This window comes from Anopheles moucheti, chromosome 2, assembly GCF_943734755.1.
Source record: "Anopheles moucheti chromosome 2, idAnoMoucSN_F20_07, whole genome shotgun sequence".
In the NCBI taxonomy this organism is placed as follows: domain Eukaryota; kingdom Metazoa; phylum Arthropoda; class Insecta; order Diptera; family Culicidae; genus Anopheles; species Anopheles moucheti.
This window is the reverse complement of record NC_069140.1, coordinates 82,186,467-82,209,560: the sequence shown is the minus strand read 5'-3', so window position 1 is coordinate 82,209,560 and position 23,094 is coordinate 82,186,467. Positions and strand designations below refer to the sequence as shown.

Below are 23,094 nucleotides of genomic sequence, written 5' to 3'. Positions count from 1 at the left end.
CCTTCGGGTTCGTTAGGAACTCGATGGCGAAGAAATAATTCGCCTGTCCGGTAGGTGGTGAAAGGCCCGTCTGACCACGTGCGCGCGCGCGCGCTCTTGCACGTATGTGCCTACCATCGCTAATCACGCATAATTTCCTTTCCCCCCATACACACACATGGGGAAGTAACACCCTCCCGGGCCAACACGCATCGACACACCCGCACACAACCATATGTGTGTGTTTTAGTAGCCAGAAGCACTAATTGAGCCATACAGTCATCGTGAAACATGCCGTGAAAATGGCACTAGCCACGGTGCCACAACCCCGGGACAGGAAATGGTTGGGGGAAAGATTAATAAATAATTACCGTCACTAATCAATTTTCCACCCAGCGCAACACGTTTTGCGGGGAAAATTAATTGAATCCAGCACGCCAAACCGGGGGAATAGGCCCGTGGAAACGGGGAATGTGTACGGGAGGGATAGGAATGTGAAATTTCATAACATATTTCATGTTGTCCCTTTCCCGTTTTTGGATTCCCGCCTGTTGGAATGTGGTTGATGCGGTTGTGTAAATGCAGAATTGTAATTTAGCTGCCTCCTTTGACTCGAGCGAGGGGGTGGGCAAGCTTTTCTTTGTGTCCTGCTTGAACTGTTTGAACTGTGCGAAGCGCGTAGCTTTAAGATCATTCAATGCAATCCAGTTCGATTTTTGCTTTATTTTGAGAAGCAAAGTGGGGAGGAAATAAATTATATAATCTATGAAAATCCTTCCCCCACGTTAGACGCTCTCATCCTTCCATCAGGAGGACGATGTTGAAAATTTGTGAACAAGACCTTTTGCACCTCATCTACAGTGGGGATGAACTGCTTGAATGGGGAGGCTTGAATCGAGGGAGGAATCAACCTTTCTTAAACACCCAAACTCGTGTCCCATTAATCCACTCAGCCCTGCTGCTGCCGCCGCCCTTATGATCGTCGGTTTCTGGCCCGAAATTATCACATACACGACGGTGGTGGACGGTGTCGATACGGGGGCCAAAAGTTTTCGGGGCTGCCGATGATCCGGGGAACGCCCTGCAAGGGGTTTCATCGATGGCGCTCGCTGGCGAAACTTTCACGGCCGCAACGAATTCACGCTCCCCCTCCGGGAATGATGGGCACGAAATTGCGGGATAAATTAAGGGAAACCCATTTTCTTTTCGAGGATTTTCGGCGGCTGAGTTTGTTTGAGAAGTGGTTTTGGTGCTGCGCGTTTGCCACCATTCAATTCACAGTGTGTGCGTGTTGAATATTAAATAGGAAGGCTGTTGTATACCCCGCAAACTTTTTGGCGTGCGCCGAATGGAGCTGTCTGATGAGGGTGGTTTTGGGAGGGTGCTTCTTAGGACATTGTTTGGCCTGGATTGAATTGATTATAGATATATATATATATTTCTGGAAGGTTTTTGCTATATTGAAGTCTTATTTTACGAACTAATCGTAGGAAAAATGGGACTCGTCTATTCCGAGTGCGTAGCAACTACTACCCTTCTACTTAGCTGCAAACAAAACTGAAACGCAAATAAAAATTGTCAATTTTAAATCTTTATTTATACGTTCAATCGTTATTTATAAATCTTTATTACAACCTAATTGTACAACATTTTCTCTTAAAAGTGTTATACGATGATGACTATTAACAAAACAAACTATTATATGCGGTAAGCTATGACCGATCTCTTCCATAAGCTTATATGGTAAGCTTTCAGTTGGATTTGGCTTAATTAAAAAAAATCCAGCTGGTTCCGGACGGTTCGGAACCAATTGCTGAAGAATTCAGGGAGTTCCTGAAGGGAGTTAAGTTTGATCGGAATAAAGCGGAACCGTCTGAGCAGTTTCGAGCCGTTCAGAACCGTTCGAAGATTGTGAAACTTTTGGAGACTAATGTCAGTGGGTACTAGCTTACTTATCCGACGCTACAACCCATCCGCGGTCTTGGTCTGCTGCAGATATACTCTAAACCGCTCGCGTTCGAGCACCTTCGTCTGCCAATCCATTATCCCGGCCTTTCTGGTGGGTGCAGCAACGCCATCACTCTATCTCAATTTCGTGCCTACCACGCCCATTACTGTGCATGTCGGCGACCTAAAAGGATTTTACGGGCTTGGTCGTCCGGTGTCTTTTTCATGACGTGATCAGCCCAATGGAACCTGGCGAGTATAGTCCATAGCTCATAGAGCTTGTCATTGTAGCGGTTCTCAAAAATTCTTCTGAGCATCTTCCTCTCGAAGGCGTCCAAGAGAGTTTCGTTCAGTTTTGGACAAAGTCCATGTCTCAAAGGCGTTTGTTAGTACTGGTACTGATAAGTCCCAGTTCTTCATAGAAGTTTCCCCAGACTGCGCGCTCCCCTATTTGTACGTCATCCCTCCGTAAATTAGAATTTGTTAGCTGGGCCGCTGAAGGTGCCACCATCAACTTGGGGTTTCCCTCGTTAATCTTCAATTCGCGGTTTTCTGCCGTCAGCTCATTCCTGTGGTAACAATCCGCTACGTAGTAGAGTCGTGAACCAATGATGTCTTTGTCTTCGGCGTATGCCAAGATCTGGCTACACTTATAGAAGATGGTTCCCGAAGTTTCCACCTCCGAGTCGAAGATGGCTAGCGCTACGTCGAAGAGTATCTCTTTAGTGCAGAGCCTTAGTGGTAAAAAGGACTTTAGGAGTCTTCCATTCACCAGAAGATGACATGTTTGGCCAAAATTCCAAACGCGCTCATTGCGTCGTTCAGTTATACCCTGGCTATACTGTCGTATGCGGCCTTGAAGTCAATCAAGAGATTGAAGGAGTGCAGCTGCTGTTCCGCCTTCTTCTCCAAGATTTAACGCATGGTGAAGATCTGATCAGTGGTTAATATTCCCTTGTGGATTCTCCTCTGGTTTCCAACTACCTTTTCAACGTATGGAACCTAGCCGATCTTGTAGTATAAGGAAGAATATCTTGTAGGCGATATTCAACACCGTAATAACCCTGTAATTGCTGCACTCCAGCTTATCTCCCTTCTTATACATGGGGTAGATGATTCCAAGATTCGAATCACAAGGCATCAATTCACTTTCCCATACCTCGGTAATAATTTGATAAATTTCTTTCTCTAGTGCTGCACTTCCCTTCTTGATCAGTTCAGCTACTATTCCGTCGGTACCTGATGCTTTACTGTTCTTGACTCGACGGACTTTCATATTACACTGTGAGCTTCTCCTTCATACAGGCGAGAACGAGCGTTCCAGCGTATGCCAATTCAACATAAATATAACAGTTCACGTATAACATTTAAATAATTTATACCGAATACTACGTTTAATAACTAGCATAAACAATTTTCTAATATTCCACATAAATTTTCTCTGTTATGCAGTAAAATTAAACAACTTTTTAATTTGCATCCAACATCGTTGCAAATTCATACTCCGGTAAATGTTTCCGCCCGCTTGGTTCATCTTCTGAACACACGCCGCTGGATAAACTTTGCCCTTTCGCACGGGAATAATTGGATGCCCTCCCTGCCCCCCTTTACCGATTGGGTTGCAAGGTGTGGTTTGACCTGCTAGCTATTAGAGATCGACAGTTTGTCCGAACACTTTCCACCGACACTTTTCCATCCATGGCCTGCTCACCTGTGAAGGTTTTTTTTTTCATTCACCTTCCCACCGTAAAGCGAGAGGAAAGTTTTCGATGTAATTGATGAAAATTATCACCGGCTTTGAAATCGAGTCAACCGATTTCATTCTTTGACAATCGAGTGTGCGGTTAGTGCGTTTCATTTCCGGTTTGCCGCGGTGATGGACGAGTAGAAATCGATTTATATTTGATATCGGTAGACTTTGGAGGGTGATTATTTGCACTTAATTTAAACGAACGCATCTTTTGTTTGGAAAAATTTGAATTTTATTGACTATTAAGGCGAGAACAACATTATTGCGCACCGAATCAACATTGTGCGTGCCCGTTTTGCTGACGGCTACACGTACCGGAGTCGACCGGGTTCGCTTATTGTTCCGCATAGTTGCAGCGCATATAGCGCAAAAGCTGTCAGGGAAATATTCGTTGCCGGTCGATTTCCTGCGTCGTCCAGCAGTAGGGGTTTGGCATTCCCTGCCGCGAATACCCAATGCAACATTGCACTAACGATACCTTTCCACTTTCTTTTCTTTCATCGTCCCACCGATCCGATCGCGTCCGATTGCGTGCGCGCATCCCTCGCAGGAGCAACCACAGCGGTAACAATGGCTCGAACAATTCCTCCCAACCGTCGTCGGCGGGCGCTTCCGGGCCATCGATCCACTCGTCGGAAAACCTGAGCACCGGCCTGAACGCGTCCACACCGCTGACAGCTAACGGCAGCGTCAGCCTACCGAACGGGATCGTGCCGGGACCGGGGCCGGGCCTGCCGGGCGGTGGCTTAAATGGCGATAATTTCCTCAACAACAACAGTGCCAACGGGGGCGGTGGAAGCAACGGGACCGGCACTGGTACGAGCAACGCAAGCAGCACGAACGGTACTAATGGTAACACCCACAGCAACGGACCGGCTGCCAACAACAACCACAGCAGCAACAACAACAGCATCGACAACGGCATCGCCGAGATCTGTGACGTGCCGGACTCGGTGGCGAACCAGAAGCGACATGTGAGTAGAAGCGGGGCGGGCGGGATCACGGGGCGCGTTTGTTTGTGGGTCGCGTTCGGCGAAACCCTACGCTCGGTGTCAATTTGGCCAATTGTCAGGCCACATTCCGTGTATGTGGGTTAGCAGTGCAACAAAAAAACAGGGAACCGAACCCGGCCGCGACCGGCAGTACGTAAACATTTTGGGCCGACGGTTTCGCTGGCAAAAGTGATGCAGCGTGTGCCGTTGGGTGCCGTCACCGATGCCGGTGAATGGACGGAATGGAATTAGTTGGAATTTCGCAACAGCGAAATGGACTCGTTGCATTTCCAGAAGGGTGTGAACACCGGTTCTTCGATGGTAGTACATTCGATGGCGCACACTGGAGTTGTTGGCGAAGAAGTGATTACATTTGTTTATTTTTATTGCACAATTTAACAGAAAGTGGCCTGGAAGGAATTGTTCTACTGCGAGCTTGTTCCTAAAGGCGTAACGGTAGGAAAAGACTACGTACCACGTAAAGACAAGCAGTATATTTAAATTATGTTTAGGCAAAGAAACATAAATGAAAACAATTACACAGTTCATTAAGTGCACAAATAACTTTAATGTGTTTTATCGCTTTAATTTAAGGTATTATTGTAAAAAAGTTGATACTTATTCTTATTTCAAAGATTATCCATCAAAAACAACAATCCAATCTTTGCCTTCTGGCATCGTTTTGATTTTAGTCCTAAACTAATTTTAGTCCTTTGAGCTTAATTACGAGTCGAAGTGTTCTGGTGACTTTGATTCTGATTTGATGATTTAATAATGCCAGGAGAGCATCCACGAAAGAGGTAGCACCTTGTACAGCAAATTTGCACGAACACCACCGAAAAATTGCTTCGAAAACTACCAGTTTACGACTGTATAGTACCAGGAGAGCATCCGCGGAAGAGGTAGCACCTGGTAATTTTGCCCGCCTAAAGGTATGCAATGTTTAAACACTAACTTTTCATACAAACCAGCTGTTTTCAGATTGTCGATACCAGGAGAGCATGTTTTTCAAGAGGTAACACCTGGTACCAGCCGAGTATCAGGATGTTGCACGACACATGTTGCACAACACATGTTGCGCAACATGTGTTGCACAGCATCTGACATGCAACATATGTCGTGCAACATAGGCTGCGCAACACATGTTGCGCAACATCTTACATGCAACATCTTATATGCAACAACTTGGGATTGCAACCTCCTGGTACTCGGCTGGTACCAGGTGTTACCTCTTGAAAAACATGCTCTCCTGGTATCGGCAATCTGAAAATAGCTGGTTTGCATGAAAAGTTAGTGTTTAAACATTGCACACCTTTCGGCGGTTTTTGAGCTAAATTGCTGTACCAGGTGCTACCTCTTCTGTGTATGCTCTCTTGGTACTATACAGTCGTAAACTGGTAGTTTTTGAAGCAGTTTTTCGGTGGTTTTCGAGCAAATTTGCTGTACTAAGTGTTACCTCTTCCGTGGATGCTCTCCTGGTACTATTCATTCGGAAATCCTGGTGCAATTTCGTTTATACTTTCAAGTCACAGAGTCGATATTCTTCTGTGCATTTAATTTATCTAACCGTGCAAATAGACATGCAGCGATTTTTCTTAGAGCGATATTTCTCAAAGTAGCTCAATCTTGCAAAAAAGCCCACATCTCATTTCGAGACAATTTAGCGCCTATTGAGGCCTATTGAAACCGATTTTTTATTTGTGTTTCTAATCAATGACAGCTAAAATTGAGCTATTTCATACACGCGATGAAAACGACAAGCCGTTTTTTAAATATGAAATTTATCATCGCATTTCATCGAATAGCATTTCGAAATGTCGCACTGAGAAAAAATCGCTACATGTCTATTTGCACGGTTATTCTGGACGTATTCCAATTCCAGGCAGGAAACGCAATCTACAACAAATCAAAATAATAATTCAGCAAGGAAAGTTATGCGCTACATATCGTGGGATCAGAAGCTTGTCATTAAGAACTGCTTTCGAAATGGACAAAGCAGCCCTAGAAAACGATATCGACCTCTGCTAACTCTGACTAACTCTAACTAACGACCTCTGCCAGTGGCGACAACTTTTATAATTGTCGGAAAACTTACTTGTACACCTAATTATGGGAAAAGTAACAAGAAAATACCTATTTAATTGAGTACAGTAATAGTCACAAATGAATTCCATAAGGTGTAATAAGGGTTTTCGTGATATACCATCCAAAGCTCTAGCTTGAGTGAACTTATAGCTCATCAGAAGTGTGAGTGCTCTCGTTTAAATTGTCTACTAATCCTTTAATAATGATACTCTGAACCATCATCACTTATCATCTCTTCTCATCATCCCACCCACCCAGGTGCGCGTCATCAAATCGGACAACAACGGGCTCGGCATCTCGATCAAGGGCGGACGGGAGAACCGGATGCCGATACTGATCTCGAAAATTTTTCGCGGCATGGCGGCGGACAACGCGAAAGGGCTATACGTCGGCGACGCCATCCTGTCCGTCAATGGGGAAGATCTGCGGGACGCCACGCACGAGGAAGCGGTCCGGGCACTCAAACGGGCCGGCCGCGTTGTCGATCTTGAAGGTAAGAATCGATTGTGCAAAAATAAACATCAAGTGCTTCCCGCGAAGGTTTCGCTCTATTTCTTGCCCGTGGTGTGACACCCCGCCACCGGGAAGCCGGATGTTTGAATGTCGCTGTCAGTATACGGCACGTGGAACGTGTTCGAACGTGTTTGCTCTTAGATTTTGTTGCCATAGCGTGGTGGTTTCGTAAGCAGCTTAGTCAAAGAAGATCCGAATTGTAGCGAACGGCTGAAGCGAGCTCGCTAATGCGTTTATTGTATTGCTCCACGTGCCCAGTCGCGGCAGGGGCACTCCAACAGGACACTGATGATGATGATTTTCGAAGCATTGTTACGGCTTAAGACAAGTGATTATATTGATTTTAAAAAGGGGAAAGAAAGGCTTTTCTTCTACACCTTGCGGCGCTACACTTCAATGACAAAGCAACACCATTCGACGCTGTGCCAAAAAAGAAACAACAGCAACAAACCGTTTTGTTTTTCAGCCAAACGCTTATTAGCGTAAGATGTAAAGCGCATTGCCTACATTTTGGGGGCGCTTGGTCTGAAACGTGACGGAAACCATACGCTCCCACCCGTTCGGATGCGTATTTGGCATGCAAACAGTGGCAAGAAAACGTCAACAGTGCCACTCCGACCGTGTGTTCTGTAACGGAAGTGCGTCCGTTCGCTTCATATCCGGTGCGTGGCATGAATGGCTGGCACGTAATAAGACATTGCGAAACAGTACGCCCGGTGAACTGACATACGGTTGCATAATTCAAACCCACCGTGTACCTTATGCCATCGGGGGGGGTTTTTCTGTTGTTGTTCGCCTGCTGGATGGCAAACAGCACAACAAACGAGTAACCGCAAGGCAAGACTCGCTGTCTGACAGGACGGGAATTGGAAACTCGCTTGCCTGCATGTAATACGGGCGGAAAAAATCTTACAACCACACTGGACAGATACAGCTGAGCCAAAGGGAAGCGTTACATAACAGCCCGGAACGGGCAAAAGCACCATTCAGTATGAGTGGCATTGAAATTGGGTTTATGATTTATAAGAACGACCGACAGCGCACACAGCCAGAATAGGTAATGAGTGCGCACTTGCTTCATTTCGAACGCATCGCATCGAAAGGTCGACGTATTTTTGTGTGTGTGTTTTTCCGTGCGCTCGCGAAGAAAACAAAAAAAATCAGTTTGATTTTATCCTCCAAGGAACAGAAATATCGAGAGGAAATGCTGTGCGGAACAGCGCCACCGAGTAGCTGCTCGAGCAGCTTGCGCTGATTAAGGATGCATTTAGCATTTGTTTATTTGTTTTCATTCAGCTCCAAACATCAATTGAGCAAAAAAAAAGGGGACAGAACAAAACACACAGCCACGGCAAAGCATGCTTTCCACTTCATATTTTATTCCACTTCGATATTTCATCCCTTTGGCGAATCCATTCTGCGAAAGCTTCGAGCGCGCTTAGCTTGAAGCGTAACGACTGGGGGGCAGCCTGGCAAAGGCATCCATTTTTATTGTTTGTGACAGGCATTATTTGTGTTTTTGTTTTATGTTTTGTACCTTGCCTTACCGTGCCTTTGTGCTTTTGAGGCCATGAATCGCGTGTGTGTGTGCTCCAGTGTGCATTTTTCTGCGTGCGAGATATGCGCGTCCAATGTGTGGGAGATTGCTTGCGCTTTCTGCTTTTTTTTTTGCAACTCGTGCGTGCGTGCTGTGGCAACTCATTAGTTGAGTGAAGTTGGCGGAAAAATTATTTTGTGAAATTGGTTTTGTGCTCGATTGCACGATGGAGACGCATGGTGGTTTTTGATCGTCATGTGGTTTGGCTGTTTTGTCACAAAGGAAAATGATAATGTTTTAGTTTGTTTCATATGGAGATACAGATTATGTTGGTTTTTCTATTTTTTATTGCGAGAGAGAATTTTTTTTTAAATAAATAAGATAATATTTAAAATTATTTTTATGCTCGACTGTACGATGGAGACGCATGGTGGATTTGCTCGACACGTGGTTTATTTGTATGGCACAATGGAATAGGATAATTTAATACATTTCTTTTCACTTAAAATTCAAATTGTTTGTCCTTTTTCTACGTTCAAGTAAAACGCTTTGAAATTTAGTATGCTTTTAATCTACATTTGACCTTCAGCAAAACCATTTCCAACGCATATGGCAGTTAATTATCGTCTCTGAAGGTTAATCCATGTGCCATTCATGAACTAAAATCACAACCACAAAGGCAATCCCTGTTTGTAGCACCGCAAATGAAACCACCATCGCAAACCCACCAACACCGAGAGCTGATTGAAGAAGATTTCTCGTTGCCAAAAAACCGCACAGTTGGTCTCACGCACTGTCACGGCAAACTCGTCACGTTGGGACGAAATTAAAATGTCGACAGAATTGAAACATTAATTTGCGGTTTAAGGCAGCCGGTGCATGCGAGCGGGAAAGGGGGGGGGGGGGGGGGGGCGGGGATTGGAGGCGTTACAGGCAACATGGAAATATGGCGCCTCAAGAACACGGTTGACACAGTGCGCAGCAGCATGTCTTAAGGAGCTCAACAGTTAGCCACAGACGTGACCAAATGTTCTCATTTGCCCCACGACCGCCCGGCCCAGTGGTTGGAGGCGAATATTATGGTGACCGTAATAAATTTGCAGGCACCAGAATTAACCGCAAGCACCTTCTGCGATATGGTTTTCGATACGGCGTGCGGGAGGGGAAAGCAGTATGCAAAACGTAACCGTGGAACCATGAAATTAAAATGTTTAACACACCAAAAAAAAAAGCTTGGCACAAAAAGGCAATGCTGCTAGAATTTATGGTAATGGAATTTTAATCATCGTTACATTTTTCTTGGGCTAGCAATGAAATGTAGCAAAGGTTAAATTGCATACGAGGGCCAACCAATGTCTGTTCCGCGCAAATCGTTGCCTGGCAACTGGAACACTTTAAATAATGAATCAACATCAATGCTAACACGATCGAGACCTGGAAAATGTTACTCTGAACAGACACCAGACTAGACGAAATAAATTGACCAAGTTTTCAGTAACAAAATGCTTTCATTTTTCCCCCAAATAATTTTCTCAAGTGGGAAATTGCGGAAAAAGGTGAAAATAATTCAAAGAAGATTTATTGCTTATTTAAATCATGCTCATACTATTGCGCGAATTTTACCGCAATTAATGTATGGTTTTTAGCATACAGTACAAGTTTCTTAACAGAACAAGACTTAATGAAACCCTTTGAATATAAATAAACCGTGTACAAAATAATGCTTAAAACCCTCGGTAGCTCTAGTGTTAAAGTTGTTGTAATAGAGCGGTTTTGCATAAACGACTGGGCGCCTCCATTAAGCTTATTTTGCTTAGTAAAATCCTAAACATGGACATAGCCATTCAAAACAATTATTGAATTGGAATAGAAGGTTATGTATGATTTAAGTACTACCCCATCCAGTACTAATATATACATTATCACCCTTACAATCTAATTGGATAAGAAGAGGAGAAATAGCTAGAGATATCCAGCGGAAAATTCCTTCAAATAAAATGCGTTGTCAACTGCACGGGTTGAATTATATTTAACTCGCGATTTGATGAATCTTGACATGAAAGACCGTTCTTGAAGAAATAAAACATAACATTAAATGAAACTAAACACAACAAAAATGTTGCAAAATTAAAATATTTGCTAAACATTGCTTCGACCTTCTTTAAAATGGAAGAGTGATTTGAATTTCACTTGTTTATAATATGATTTTTTTCCGTACCGTATCCAACTTTCTGGTAATTTCTGAAATTTCTTACAACTCTGATGATGATGTGCAACTCGAAATTTATTACTGCACTTTAAGCTATTTCCAGCTGGAAATGGTTCGATTGTTCTTTTTTATTATTCTTGACACTGACGGTGGCGCCCTCTTTGGTAAAAAGAGTTCCGATCCTGCATCATCGGCAGGATGTGTCAAATACTGTGACAAACTCAGTGTATCTGCAACAAAAAATAATTTGAATTCATAAAAAAGTGATCAACAAGTGTTAAAAAAAATCCTGTTCGTTGGAAAATATCTTTTAAACTTTAGATAAAACTTTTAAGCGTCAATTGAAATAAACATTTTCAAATAAAATTTTATATTTTCTGGTTATTTCTGGTTCACTACTCTGGTTATGTTACCACTAGTAATTGTTTCACTTTTTTTAATTGAATGGGCACCCCAACCGTACCGCAAAGCGTTCGACGTGCAATAATTATTCTTCATCGGATAAAGCGAGCCACTGCAATTGCATTTGTTGGCTATAAATCTAATCACGATTGCTTCCAGCATTTGAGATCAGCAATCCATTTGGCGTTTTTCTTCGCTATCGTCAGCACTATTCGTTGCCCCATTCTATTTCCATTACTGGCAGCATTTATTCCATCAAACACTTATCCTCGGTGAGTGTCTTCCTAGCACGCAGTATGCTTCCCGTAAGCCGGGCGTAAAATTGATTACACCCGAATGGATTTCTAATGGTGGATGACCGGTGGATTGGATGCGACTTCGTTCACCTTGAAGCGGTTACGGTTGCGCTTTCCCCCCACCCCACTGCAATGACTCGCTCGCTAACGGGCGGGGACTGTCCAATAGGTGGCGCGCGGTATAAAAAGAAGGTCACTGTGTGGGACGTTAATTAAGCTAATCCGATAATTGCTTCCTAACGAGGGCGCTTTCTCGCTGTTGGTGAGTGGAAACGGGTCATACGCAAGACTCTCGTAGCGTTACGGCAGTGGGTGTTTCCCCCTCCGCAGCAAAAAGGCTTCTTTCAAACGTGGGTTGAGGTTGTTCCCGGTACAGCAGGATGATGCTTTTTAAAGTTCCTGACCCGGAAGCTCCGGTTCGAGATCCGTACCTGACAGTGTCATCCATTGATTCGCTTACAAAGCGTGGCGCACAAAGAAAAAGCGGAAAAGACATAAACGATTTCTAGATCAAGCTGATGTTTCACTTAGGAGTTTTAGGAGGTAAACTCAACAAAGAATAGAAAAAGGAGTAGCAAATGTGGTTATCCTTTTATCCTTGATCGGTGCGTACGTACCACTGGCAGGCTGGCAGAAATTCCCGATGGGGAAATGGAATGGAACACAGTGTAGCTTGTTTGTTTGGATAGAAATGTTCATACACACATGTTGCGACGGCCCCCACTAGGTTAGATAAACAAAATAAAATGCACTAACGAATAGGAATGGCACAGAGTAAAATAGAGAGAGAGAAAGAGAAAAAGAAAATGTACATAATAGAGGGGTTGGTAGTTTTAGCACGGAATGGTCACACACAGCCACACATGCGACCTGTGCCGGAAGAGCATCGAATCAAATGAGTGTGTTGCTGAGTGTCGGAATGCCACTTTAGGGACGCACCACCGTAACCAGGAAGTTGTTATCCTTGCAAAACGGGGGAAGACATGGACGAGCCAGGACGCAGGTGACCAAATTGAATCAATTCCTCCTTATGACCGCCCCACGGCGCCCCAAAATTTGGGCAAAAATCATTGCGAACACTCCGTGGGGGCTCTTAACCAGAGCAGAGGTGGTATTGGAGATAGGAACGAAACGACGGATCGGAAATGGTTTCAAGTGCTAAGTGGGCGAACGGTTTTTTTGCCTTTCATTTTTATTTCCTCACACAAAGAGCCGTAGCCGTCAAATGGACCACACAAATGGACCCCCTAAATGATACAGTCGCTCTCACGGGACCTCTCGTGGAGAACCATTTTCGGGGCGGATGTTGCTGAAAGTTCCGGAACGAGTGTCCTCAGCTAAAAGAGAGCAGATTTTTTTTTGCTTTCTGCAACGGGTTGTTTAACGAAATAGAACACAAAACCGAAAGTAAAAATGGCTCTGCGTTGCGTGTTTTTTTGGAGGATGATTCCTTCCAGATGCGATCCGAAGGCAAAATGCGTTCACAGCTCTTAAGATACGAACAGATAACTGGAATGGAGCATTGAAAAAGAAAATTGTGTTTTCGTTGAGTTTTTTCTCCCTTTTTATTTTGTTTTGTTAGTTGAGAATTCAATTCGTACAGAACACTCGCGTGTGGTAGTTATAGAAGATCCCATTAACCCTGACTGGGTTATGGTACGACCACACCAGCAACACCTATTGCTCTCGGGCTGATGGGCTTTTCGCCTAGCCTAGCCGGGTATTATCAACACCCGGGTCGGCGGGTTAAGGTGACCATTTTGGTAAATGTTTCGCCAATCGACCCTCTAACGGCCGGCAGGTGCCATTCAAAGGCAGATACAGCCACACAGCGACTTTCGTTAAAGCCCGACCGATATCTCTTGCCGACTAGCTCCTCATCGTACCAGGCCAATGAAGATGACCGAGCAGCCGTGATTTTATTACGTTTATACAATAAAACAGTGCATTTTATGGGGTACCCAACTTTATGGGACGAGCGATGCAATGGCCATCGAAACAAAAAAAAAACAAAACGCAGAACGTCGATGGTGAAGGTCGAACGGGTTGGGTTTTTGGTTTGGTTTGTGGGAAACAATGGGAAAAACAACCTTCCCTTGCCGAAACGCACTAAAAGGGGTGTACTACACAAATCCGGCACCGGTTCCTTATCGATGGGTCGTAAATTATTCGCCCATAAAATGTAACTAGCAGTGGAAATCACATGCGCGGACGAGCGAGTTTTTTTTTCGGGAAATTAAAGATGACAATAGCAATCGATTGGTGGAGCTTGGTTTTTTCTGTGCCGGGGGGAGTTTGATGCGGGTCAATGAGATTCTTTTTTCTTTGTTAAAGCACAAAGCACACAAACGATGGAAAACTTTTGGCTCAAGTTAAAGCAATTTCAAAATTTTACGCTTGCCAGTTTGAGCGTTGTTAAAACTTTCCCTAAAACATTAAGCTTTATATCCGGGCAAGATAAAGAACAAAACTACTGCGCGGAAAAGTGACAAGACAAAAAAAAACCGACACATCGGATGATCCATAAAAAAGCATAACTTCACGCTGGCAATGGCCGGCTGACTAACGCCTAACCCTGGTAAAACGGAACCTTTATTCTCACTTTTTATCGCGTAATCTTTATCGTCCGGTTTCGCTAACTGGTTGGGTGGACAGCATCACATGCCTGAAGATGGGAAAATATTTCGCTTAGATGACAAAAAATCCCCTCCCCCTCCCCTTTAATACCCCCCAAATCCTCGGGTCGATCTTTCAACGGAACGGCAAAAAGTGAACCAATAACAAATCCGAGCTACTCTTCAGCGCACCATCCACGGATAGAGCGGCGGGAATACCAGCCGTGTGCAACCGAGAAACCGGTCAGTTTGGGGGGGGGGGGGGGGGGGGGGGGGGGGGTGCGCATAATTCAGGAAATAATAAAACCATTCTGCTGCACCCATTTATCATCGTATTATTTCCTTCCACGGGGCGGTGTGTTGGGCGGTGGAAAGCAAAATAAAGAAAAGCGCCAGTCCGCGTCCGTACGCGTCCGTGTAGGGAAATCCACCCGGCCGGGAATGCAGTCATCGGTTCTCGCTCTCGTAACCGATCGGTGCTGCTAGTAATATTTGTCTCAAGTGTACACAAATAAAAAAACGGTAGCAAATAAAAAACCAACCCCCAAACTTCTGCGCTGACAACAACCGCACAGCAAACAAGCGGCTGGACGACACTAAAACATACACCCATACACAAATCCCGTAACGGGTAATAAAAATCGCATTTCGAACGAAGGAACAATACAAAATATAAGCCATTCACAAACTGTGATGTATCGAATGTATGTATGTGATACCGCTGTGATATGCTGAAAACCCGGAGTTTAGGCCGGACAGTGCAGTAATACAGTGCCTGACATAATAATATGCACTGTTTTTTTTTATCTAAAATTAACCATAAAATTCAAGAGTTAGATTAAAGAACTATGTTGTAATGTATGACATAAAATTACAAAAATCGTTTTTTAATAATTTTAGTATTTTTCTTAATCAGTTTTGTAATGAATTTTACCAAAAACGGAAATTTTTCATGTAACTTAAAGCACAAAAATAGTTTGCAGTTTGTATAAAACACTAAATTAGTTTTAAATATTAATGGTCCATCTGATGGTCTTTGTTAATTATTTCTACGAATCTTTCTGAATTAGTTCATCCATTTCAAACGTTAAAATGTTCGAAATATTGTTATCCTTAACTTAAACGTTATACTTCATAATGAATTTAAATCTTATGTCTTGATCACTCCGAAACAGTCTTAAAATTGTAACGAAATTAAAGCAATTTTGCCTATTTGCCTATTATGCCTATGCCTATTAAGCAATTTTTTGCATGCAAGTAGCAGTTGGTCAAAAAGATATATTTCGATCCAAGTAATCCTTGCAATTAGTTATATAGTAGTGGCTTTCAGAGCATCAAACGCAAGCAACTAAAAAGAACATCATGGCATCAATAATTTATTTATGTTTTCGTAAATAAATATAAAACAATATCTTTTCGTACAGCTCAATATTTTAAATTTATTCACTTAACCAGGAAGACCTTCCAGATAAAGATAAAGAACAATTTTTAACACCATCTCGGGATAAATACTTATAGCCTAACATCAATTTTTAATATATTCTAAATTTTTGAACAATTGATTATTAAGATGAAATTTTAAAACATGTTCATTAACTGTAACTTTTATATAAAAAAAAACCGGATGCTTATATCGTTATGTCACACACTGTCTTATGCGACTTTGAAGCAAAAACAAAAGAACAATGGCTTTAAAAGGCAAAAAAAAACAAAAAATCGTGAAGAAAATACCTTCCACAACCACATAAACTCGGAAGTGGTGTTGTGGGTTTTTGTTGTGTGTTATTCTACCTTGATAATTCTCTTGGGATTTTAGTGGCACAATGTCCTGTAAGGATACAGTTTTTCCTTCCCTTAAATATAGTACAGTGGAGCTCTGGGAAGAATGTGGACAAAGGAAATTAATCATTTCATCACTCATTGTACGCGCCTTTGCACGGAAGCACGTAAATCTCCTCCTTGAGGGTTTCGGATGATGTTCTCACGCCGATCGATAAAGTCTTCGATTTCTGCTGGTGTTGTAGTTGGAGTTTATATTACAAGGGAGATACAGAAAAAAAACATTATAACTTATCTTGGTTTTAAGTTCTAAGTGGGTGAAAAGATATTGAAACCCCTGTTAAATAGTGTTTCGTTCGTGATCTAACAACAGGAGTATGTTGCTATTAGCAACGCATCTTAAAATAACGGCACAAAAAACCACCCCTGGCTGAAAATAACGGCACACAAAGCAACCCGATTTTCCCGAAAATGAATCACACAGCTTTCAATTTGCAACACAAAGTTCATAATCCCATCCCAGAAATACCGCCACTATCAGCAGCTGAATAGTTCCCCTAAAGATATTTCCAAGAAAGTTACGCGCAATAACAGCACAGCCACCGCGCTGTTCGCCTCCCATCCGCTTCCACCGCTCGCCCAAAAGTGTCCTCGTAAAAATAATTACAAAACGCTGCGACAAAAGATGTGCAAAGTTTTCCCACTTTAACGCAAAAATCCCACTCTTTGGAGTAGGGGGGGGGGGGGGGGGGGGGGGGAATTAAGCTATTTTCTTTTTGTTTTTTTTTGTTTTCGATTTTCTACGCGCCTTGCGCCCGCTGCTTGGTTTCCGGTACCGTCGCGTGGTGAGGAAAATTTCACTGCAAATTGTGCTCTTTCCATCGACCGTGTTCACAACAAAACGCGATAAAACAATAGCACAACGCATCGTTCATTCGTAGCGGGAGTGCCGAAGGGAAGCGATTCGAGCGCCGAACGACCGGAAGTCGTACGCTTGGCAGGTCCTCGAAGGAAGCGCACGGAAAATGCATCGCGGTTGCAGAGTTTTTCGCATTAATGAAAATTTTAATTTCAATCGTCTCGTCTCGCTCTTAGACGGGGTGCGATTTCTTTAAAAGGCAAATTTGTTTGCCACCAACGAGCCAAAGTGGAGTGGGATTTAGTGGGAGGGCGTAAGGGTTGCCTTACATTTTGTTTCCATTTTTTTTTTCAAACCATTAAAAATCTACCGGAAGATGGTCGGCGATGTGGTGAATTTGCGCGGCAAAGTACAACACTCGGTTGCGGACACTTAAAATTAAAAGCATACCCACCAGCTGCATCGTTGGCCAGATTTGTATGCGGTGAAGCGTAAAGTCCTGGCGCTCGAAAGTTTGTGTTGTTCCTTTTATGCGGTTTGTGGCCAATTGTGTCTTTCGGGGTGTGAAAATATGCACCTTGGCGTGTAGTGAAAAAGGTTTTCCAATTTGCTGAAGACTAAAAAAGGTGGTGAAGAATCCGTACATTATTAAAGAAAAAATAATATACCTTTATTATTAAACCGATTTTGATATATATTAGGAGATGATCGTGCTTGAACAGCTATACAATAGAGATATTTGTCCGGAATGTACTCAAACAAATAGAGACGACATAAACCCGTGAATTGCACTACACTCCATTCGCTTGCGATCCATTTCACGCCACACACCATGGCAGGCAGTGGAAAGACTTTGTCAACGGTGAAGCCTCCGACGACGCCTCCATTTTGTCGCTTGCCAGTGGAAGCAAATCTTTCGTACCGGGCGGCATGATGAATGGTCCACCGTGCCGTGGTCGTTCGGTACATAAATCTTTAATTCTATCACGGCCAAACCTTTATCCAAATGATGGATGAATGGCGAATGGGGAACAAAGCGAGAGAAATGGCTAAAAGCACCGGGACAGTTCGGTGCAGGATGACATTCCGTGGTAGTTCTTTTTTGGTCCTCTCTTCTTCTGCGGTGGTCTAGGCGGTTGGAGGCGGCATCTCTTGAGCATCCGGCACGATGCATGGACGATGGACGAAACTGAGATTAAATTCACACTACTCGTACATGACAGCCCTTCTTAGGCTGTCTGTCCATCAGGGGGGGTAGTTGTCTCGGACCTGAGGTTGGCGTTATGCTGGAGCCCGTTAGCATAACGACAGTATCAGGGGCTGTTTCAGAAGAGTTTCGAACCCATTCATACGGCGAAGGATGCTCTGCTTCCATGTGAGAGAACGATTTCGAGCCCGGAGTAGGAGAAACGATCGGGACTTGATATCTTTGTTTATCTGTCCATCAGCCATCATTAATCTTTTTCGGTCGAGTGCATACCCTCCCGGGCTGGTCACTTCAAATGAACCTCCATTGAGCTCGGTGTCTCTAACGATGCTTCAGTTATGGATATGGATATTGAAGGGAGTGAAGAATTGATGTACAGGAATTTGTTTGGGGACCATTTTTGAAACATAAAAGCTGCAAAACCCTCAATACTTAATGACTTCCAACTTCGCCAAATTCACCAACACTCACCTCAGGAGCAGGTGCATCCCGACGTGCATGCAGAACAGCGCTACTACACAGCACTCAAGTTAATTATCTTCGCTCCGGTGCCAAAACCAGACAGATGCACCAGTCCTGTAACCGATGTAACTGATTGATTACTCCACCATAGACTTCGACGAGACAAACGAGTTTGGGGTTTTGGCAAACTGATGTAATTTGTAGTTTACTTCTGCGCAAGTAAACTATTCTTACGGGTTCGCTAGCGGCATACAAGGAGGGGCCCTCTAATGTTTGCCACAGGCACCGTATTTCTCGAGAGTTTTCGGAACTCTCGAATGAAAACTATGCCCAGACACTTCTTGGCATCTTCGACGGGCATTCGTTCGTGTAGCACCATCCATCAAGCTGGTGGGAAAATGGGTTTTTCCTTCCATTGTAGCTGCTGTGAAGGAAAAATCAATTCCAAAGTCATGTAAGGCTCGGGCCGAGAGGGAGTAAGATTGATTACTAGCACATGGTGGCAAACTGGCAGCGAACAAATACCTTCCGGCCGCAAACCCGGAAGAACCGCATCATTTCGTGCTTTAGCACTTCGGTGTAAGCTAAGCAATGGAAGGTGATAATTTGCGAGAATAAACTAAGACAGAGTGAATGAGATGGAAACTAGTTTGTATTCTTTCTTTTGTAATTGTTTGCTAGTCTGAACAGTGTGTCCCGTAACTCTCTCTAACACTGTTGAATAGAGGAGGCAATCAAATGCAATGTTTCAGTAATTATGCAATAACAGTAGATAGTAATGTTTTCCTACGCTACTACTAGCACCATTACGAACTTTATGTTACGAGGTGTCATCGATCCTGAATAAAAAAATGCCTTGAAGATCACAATCTTTCCATCGTGCTCGAAATGTTTCCCTCCGGAAAAACGGAAACAAAGCAAACTCATCATCATAAAAATCGAGGCAATATCAATCCCAAACAGCAGCACAATAAACAGCTCTGCTTCCGAAGGTCATCATTTTCCAAACCATCATCATCAGTTGCTTCGATCGTTGGTTGAGAAATTGAAATACGTTTCGTAGGAAATTTCAGAACCCCTGCCCCAATCAACATTTCAACATTTCCTCAATGCCTCCTAGATCATTCCCAGCCGAGAGAGCCCGGTGTCGTGTCGGGTCGATAAAACTTAAATGAGCTAGAAAATTAATTGCCTACGAAAAAGGGGTAAAAACGAGACTACACACTGTGTTACTTCGGCACAGAAGGATGTGGCGTCCAGATGTGGGTCATGGGGTTTGATTTTTGTGATCTGTGAAACTGATTCAAAAGTGTCAAACGATGTTTGGTGAGTTGTGAAATTAGTTTCGCACGGTGTTGTGGAGCGGTCAGACGGCCAAACTGCCAACAAAAGGGGCTTACTGTCGGTGGTTAAATTGGATGTCGATAGGGGATTTTTTATTGATATCAACTGTTAATGATTTGGAAGTTTGTAGAATTTGTTCTTCCTCTCTTCTACTCTGGGAAGCTCTTATTTTCAATATTGTAGCATATTTCTGAGGCCCCTAGAAATAACTGATCTCAATACTGATATTGAATATCTCAACTGATATCATATTCAACATCCAAATCGTTATAAATTCCTCGAGATAAGGCAAGAATTTCAAAGAGAGGCTATTATTGAGATGCCTAAAACAACTTAGACACATGCGTTAGTGAAATTCCAACTCGCACGCTTGAAGTCACCCTCACTACTTCAGCGTGTCCTCAACGACTTTACACAGCGGTACGTACCCCGGATAGTATCGCCGACAATCGCTTTCATTGCGGCACTTGTAAAACTTATCCCGAATATTCGTCCAAAGGTCCAAAAAGTGGGCGGGAACACTGGGTGGGATAATTTGTTGAACAGTGTGCTCCGGGAACCTTTCGCCACCTTGCTGGTTGATTGGATCGGTTTAGCAAACCCACTCACACTCTCCGCAGCTGCACAGGTGCTGTTCCTGGAAACAATCGCTTCGGCTTCCATCGATATTCGGCAAAGTTTTTTAAACGTGCCCCGCCCCCATGGCACTTGTACGGCACGTACCGACGTAGAGTGATCTGGCTAGAAGGGTACTTGCACCGAACCGTAATCATCGGTTCCATTTCGGGACGGCATCCTGATGAAGGGCATTAAAAGTGTCGTCGATCCGTTTGCCATCCACTTTCATCCACCGGTGCGTCATTGTGCGTCAAGCTCGACGGTGAAATCTGGTCCTTTTCGCGTGGCACAACAGGAGTTGGCCGTACGGTTGCTTCTAACATCGACCACAAACCTTCAAACTAGCCGTCTTCTAATGGCACACCAACCATCGCATCGGTTCGGCGCTCGCTCGTTCCGTATGCAACAGCATTAAATCAATTTGTTTTTCATCCTCACGTGGACGGACATGATGGCAAACATGATCGCAACGCTTCCCGACAGCTGCGATGATGCCGTTGGCGCGCTTTTTGCGATGGAAAATACTGCGTCAAGCTACTCGGAAGCACTTCACTGTTCCAGGAACACCTGGAACCCCGGGGTGGGTGGAAAGAGAGAGTAGAGCCACTTCTTCCCGGAAGTGGCTTTTTTGTCGATGAAGGTAAACTCACCCTTACCTGTTACCGGAGATCCGTACAAGGAGCCATCCAAGGATTGAGGCTTCTCCGTTTCACCCTCCCCGGAAGGGTGTTCTGTTTCCAATTTCTGTCGATTGTGATACTTCCGCCTGGGCGAGAAAGGCGCAGAAGCTACAGATCCAAGATCCTTGCCTGCCTTGGTTCGGAGTACTCTGCTCCGCTTTTTCCGCGCAAACTACAAGGCATTTCTTAGACATGCTTTTTCAGTAAGCCGAACCCACCTTTGGCAACGAAATGGACGTGAAACCGACCTTCGTTCCGCCGCTTCATGTTGGGCATGAAATTTGATGCACACGCTTGAAATGTGTGTTGCGGTTTGGAAGGGTGTTGTAAAATTCATACCAGCTCAGCATCAAAAGATTGGTCTACACTTCCTTCCCTCTCTGCCGAGCCAAGAATTGCTGCAGCCGTGTACTTCAGCATTCCTTCCTTCCTTTCGAGCAAATCGATAAAGTCGACGACGAGTGTGGAGGTGCGGGTGCGAATCGTTACTGTGGCGTGACACTGAAGAAAGCACCGTTCGCGGTACGATGATGAGTGGAATGTGAAAATTCGATTTTCTCGCCGCAGGTGATCCACCTGGGATGCGCGGGAACAAATAAGTGGAGAATGGAAAGTGGAAATACATCTTCTCTTTTTTTTTTTTGTTTAGACTTTTCCACTTTTCTATATGAAGGTTTTCGAACATTCACTCACTCATATCATACGCAGCGTGGGAGTTATTCCGGGAAAATTCAAAAGGAAGAAATTCCTCTGGTAACGGCGCAGAACCCGAATGCTGCCACTGCCGGTTTTACCCCCATCGACACTATTTTGATGGTTGTGCGAAACCATGCCTTGGTCTTGGTGGTTCCCTCGTGCTCCCGCGCCTCGCACTCTTGCAGGACGTTACGTTCGAATTTTACTCACTAATTGAATCATCGGTGCTTCTTTTCGCTTCGTCGCAGGTTGGGGCGGGCGTTGAACGCAAGATGGAATTTTTGCCGAAGCGATCCATAGAAAAAGGGGTGAAAAGCTTGTGCTCGACTCGAGCAGGATGATGGGCACGGTGACTTGTCAGTATTTCGTTTCGGGCTTCAAGCACTTCAGCTGAAAGTTTCTCCATCTGGACGTTAAAAGAAAGTGCTATCATATTCAAATTCCTCAAGTCGAGAAGGTGTTCAATTTTGGGAATAAATGCTAGTTTTGAAGCTTTCTATGAAACACCTTCAACTTAGCTGAAGGATGCGTAAAGAGGTACGTTAATTTTTGTTCGATCCTCTCGAAGTACGTAAAGAACCACATAGTGAGCTTATGATGTATGATGAAAACTCAAATTCAAGCTATTTTTTCTTATTCGGGAATAATGGCAAGGTCGTATTGCTAACACGATTCAATTTTAGTGTTCATCAATTTCACATCATTTGATATAATTATACTTTTCTGAACTTAAAAATTTAAATGAAATGCAATTTAAATTAACTTTCAGGGAGAATTTACAGTCCGCAGGATATGGAAAATTATTTTTTGTACAGTTTTTATGAAGCTGAACATTCTAATAATATAAGAAGATCATTTTAAACTGATCAATTAAATTAAACATTCATTGTCACACGAAAACGCAATTGACGCCTTTTACGAACACGTTTTTCCCTAAGGCAATTCGGTGTTAAACTGATTGGTTTGAGATTTTCACCAAAATTTTTGTACAATTTTCTACTACTGTGCGTAAGATTTCAATTATAAATTGATATTTATTTGCTTTATGAGTAAAATAATGATGAATATTCGATCGAAAATCGCTTTTTCGTTCAACATTCAACATTTTGTCATAGTTTGACAAA

General features: G+C 43.6%; 1 protein-coding gene across 1 annotated transcript in view; it reads left to right on the top strand.

Annotated features, from left to right (window-relative positions):
* Positions 1–23,094, top strand: part of LOC128297365 (beta-1-syntrophin) — a 72,299-nt gene that overhangs the window by 5,973 nt on the left and 43,232 nt on the right. The window contains exons 2-3 of the mRNA XM_053032994.1: positions 4,227–4,650; positions 7,012–7,246. Coding sequence (XP_052888954.1) covers positions 4,227–4,650; positions 7,012–7,246 — 659 coding nt within the window. The remainder of the gene's footprint in view (positions 1–4,226; positions 4,651–7,011; positions 7,247–23,094) is intronic.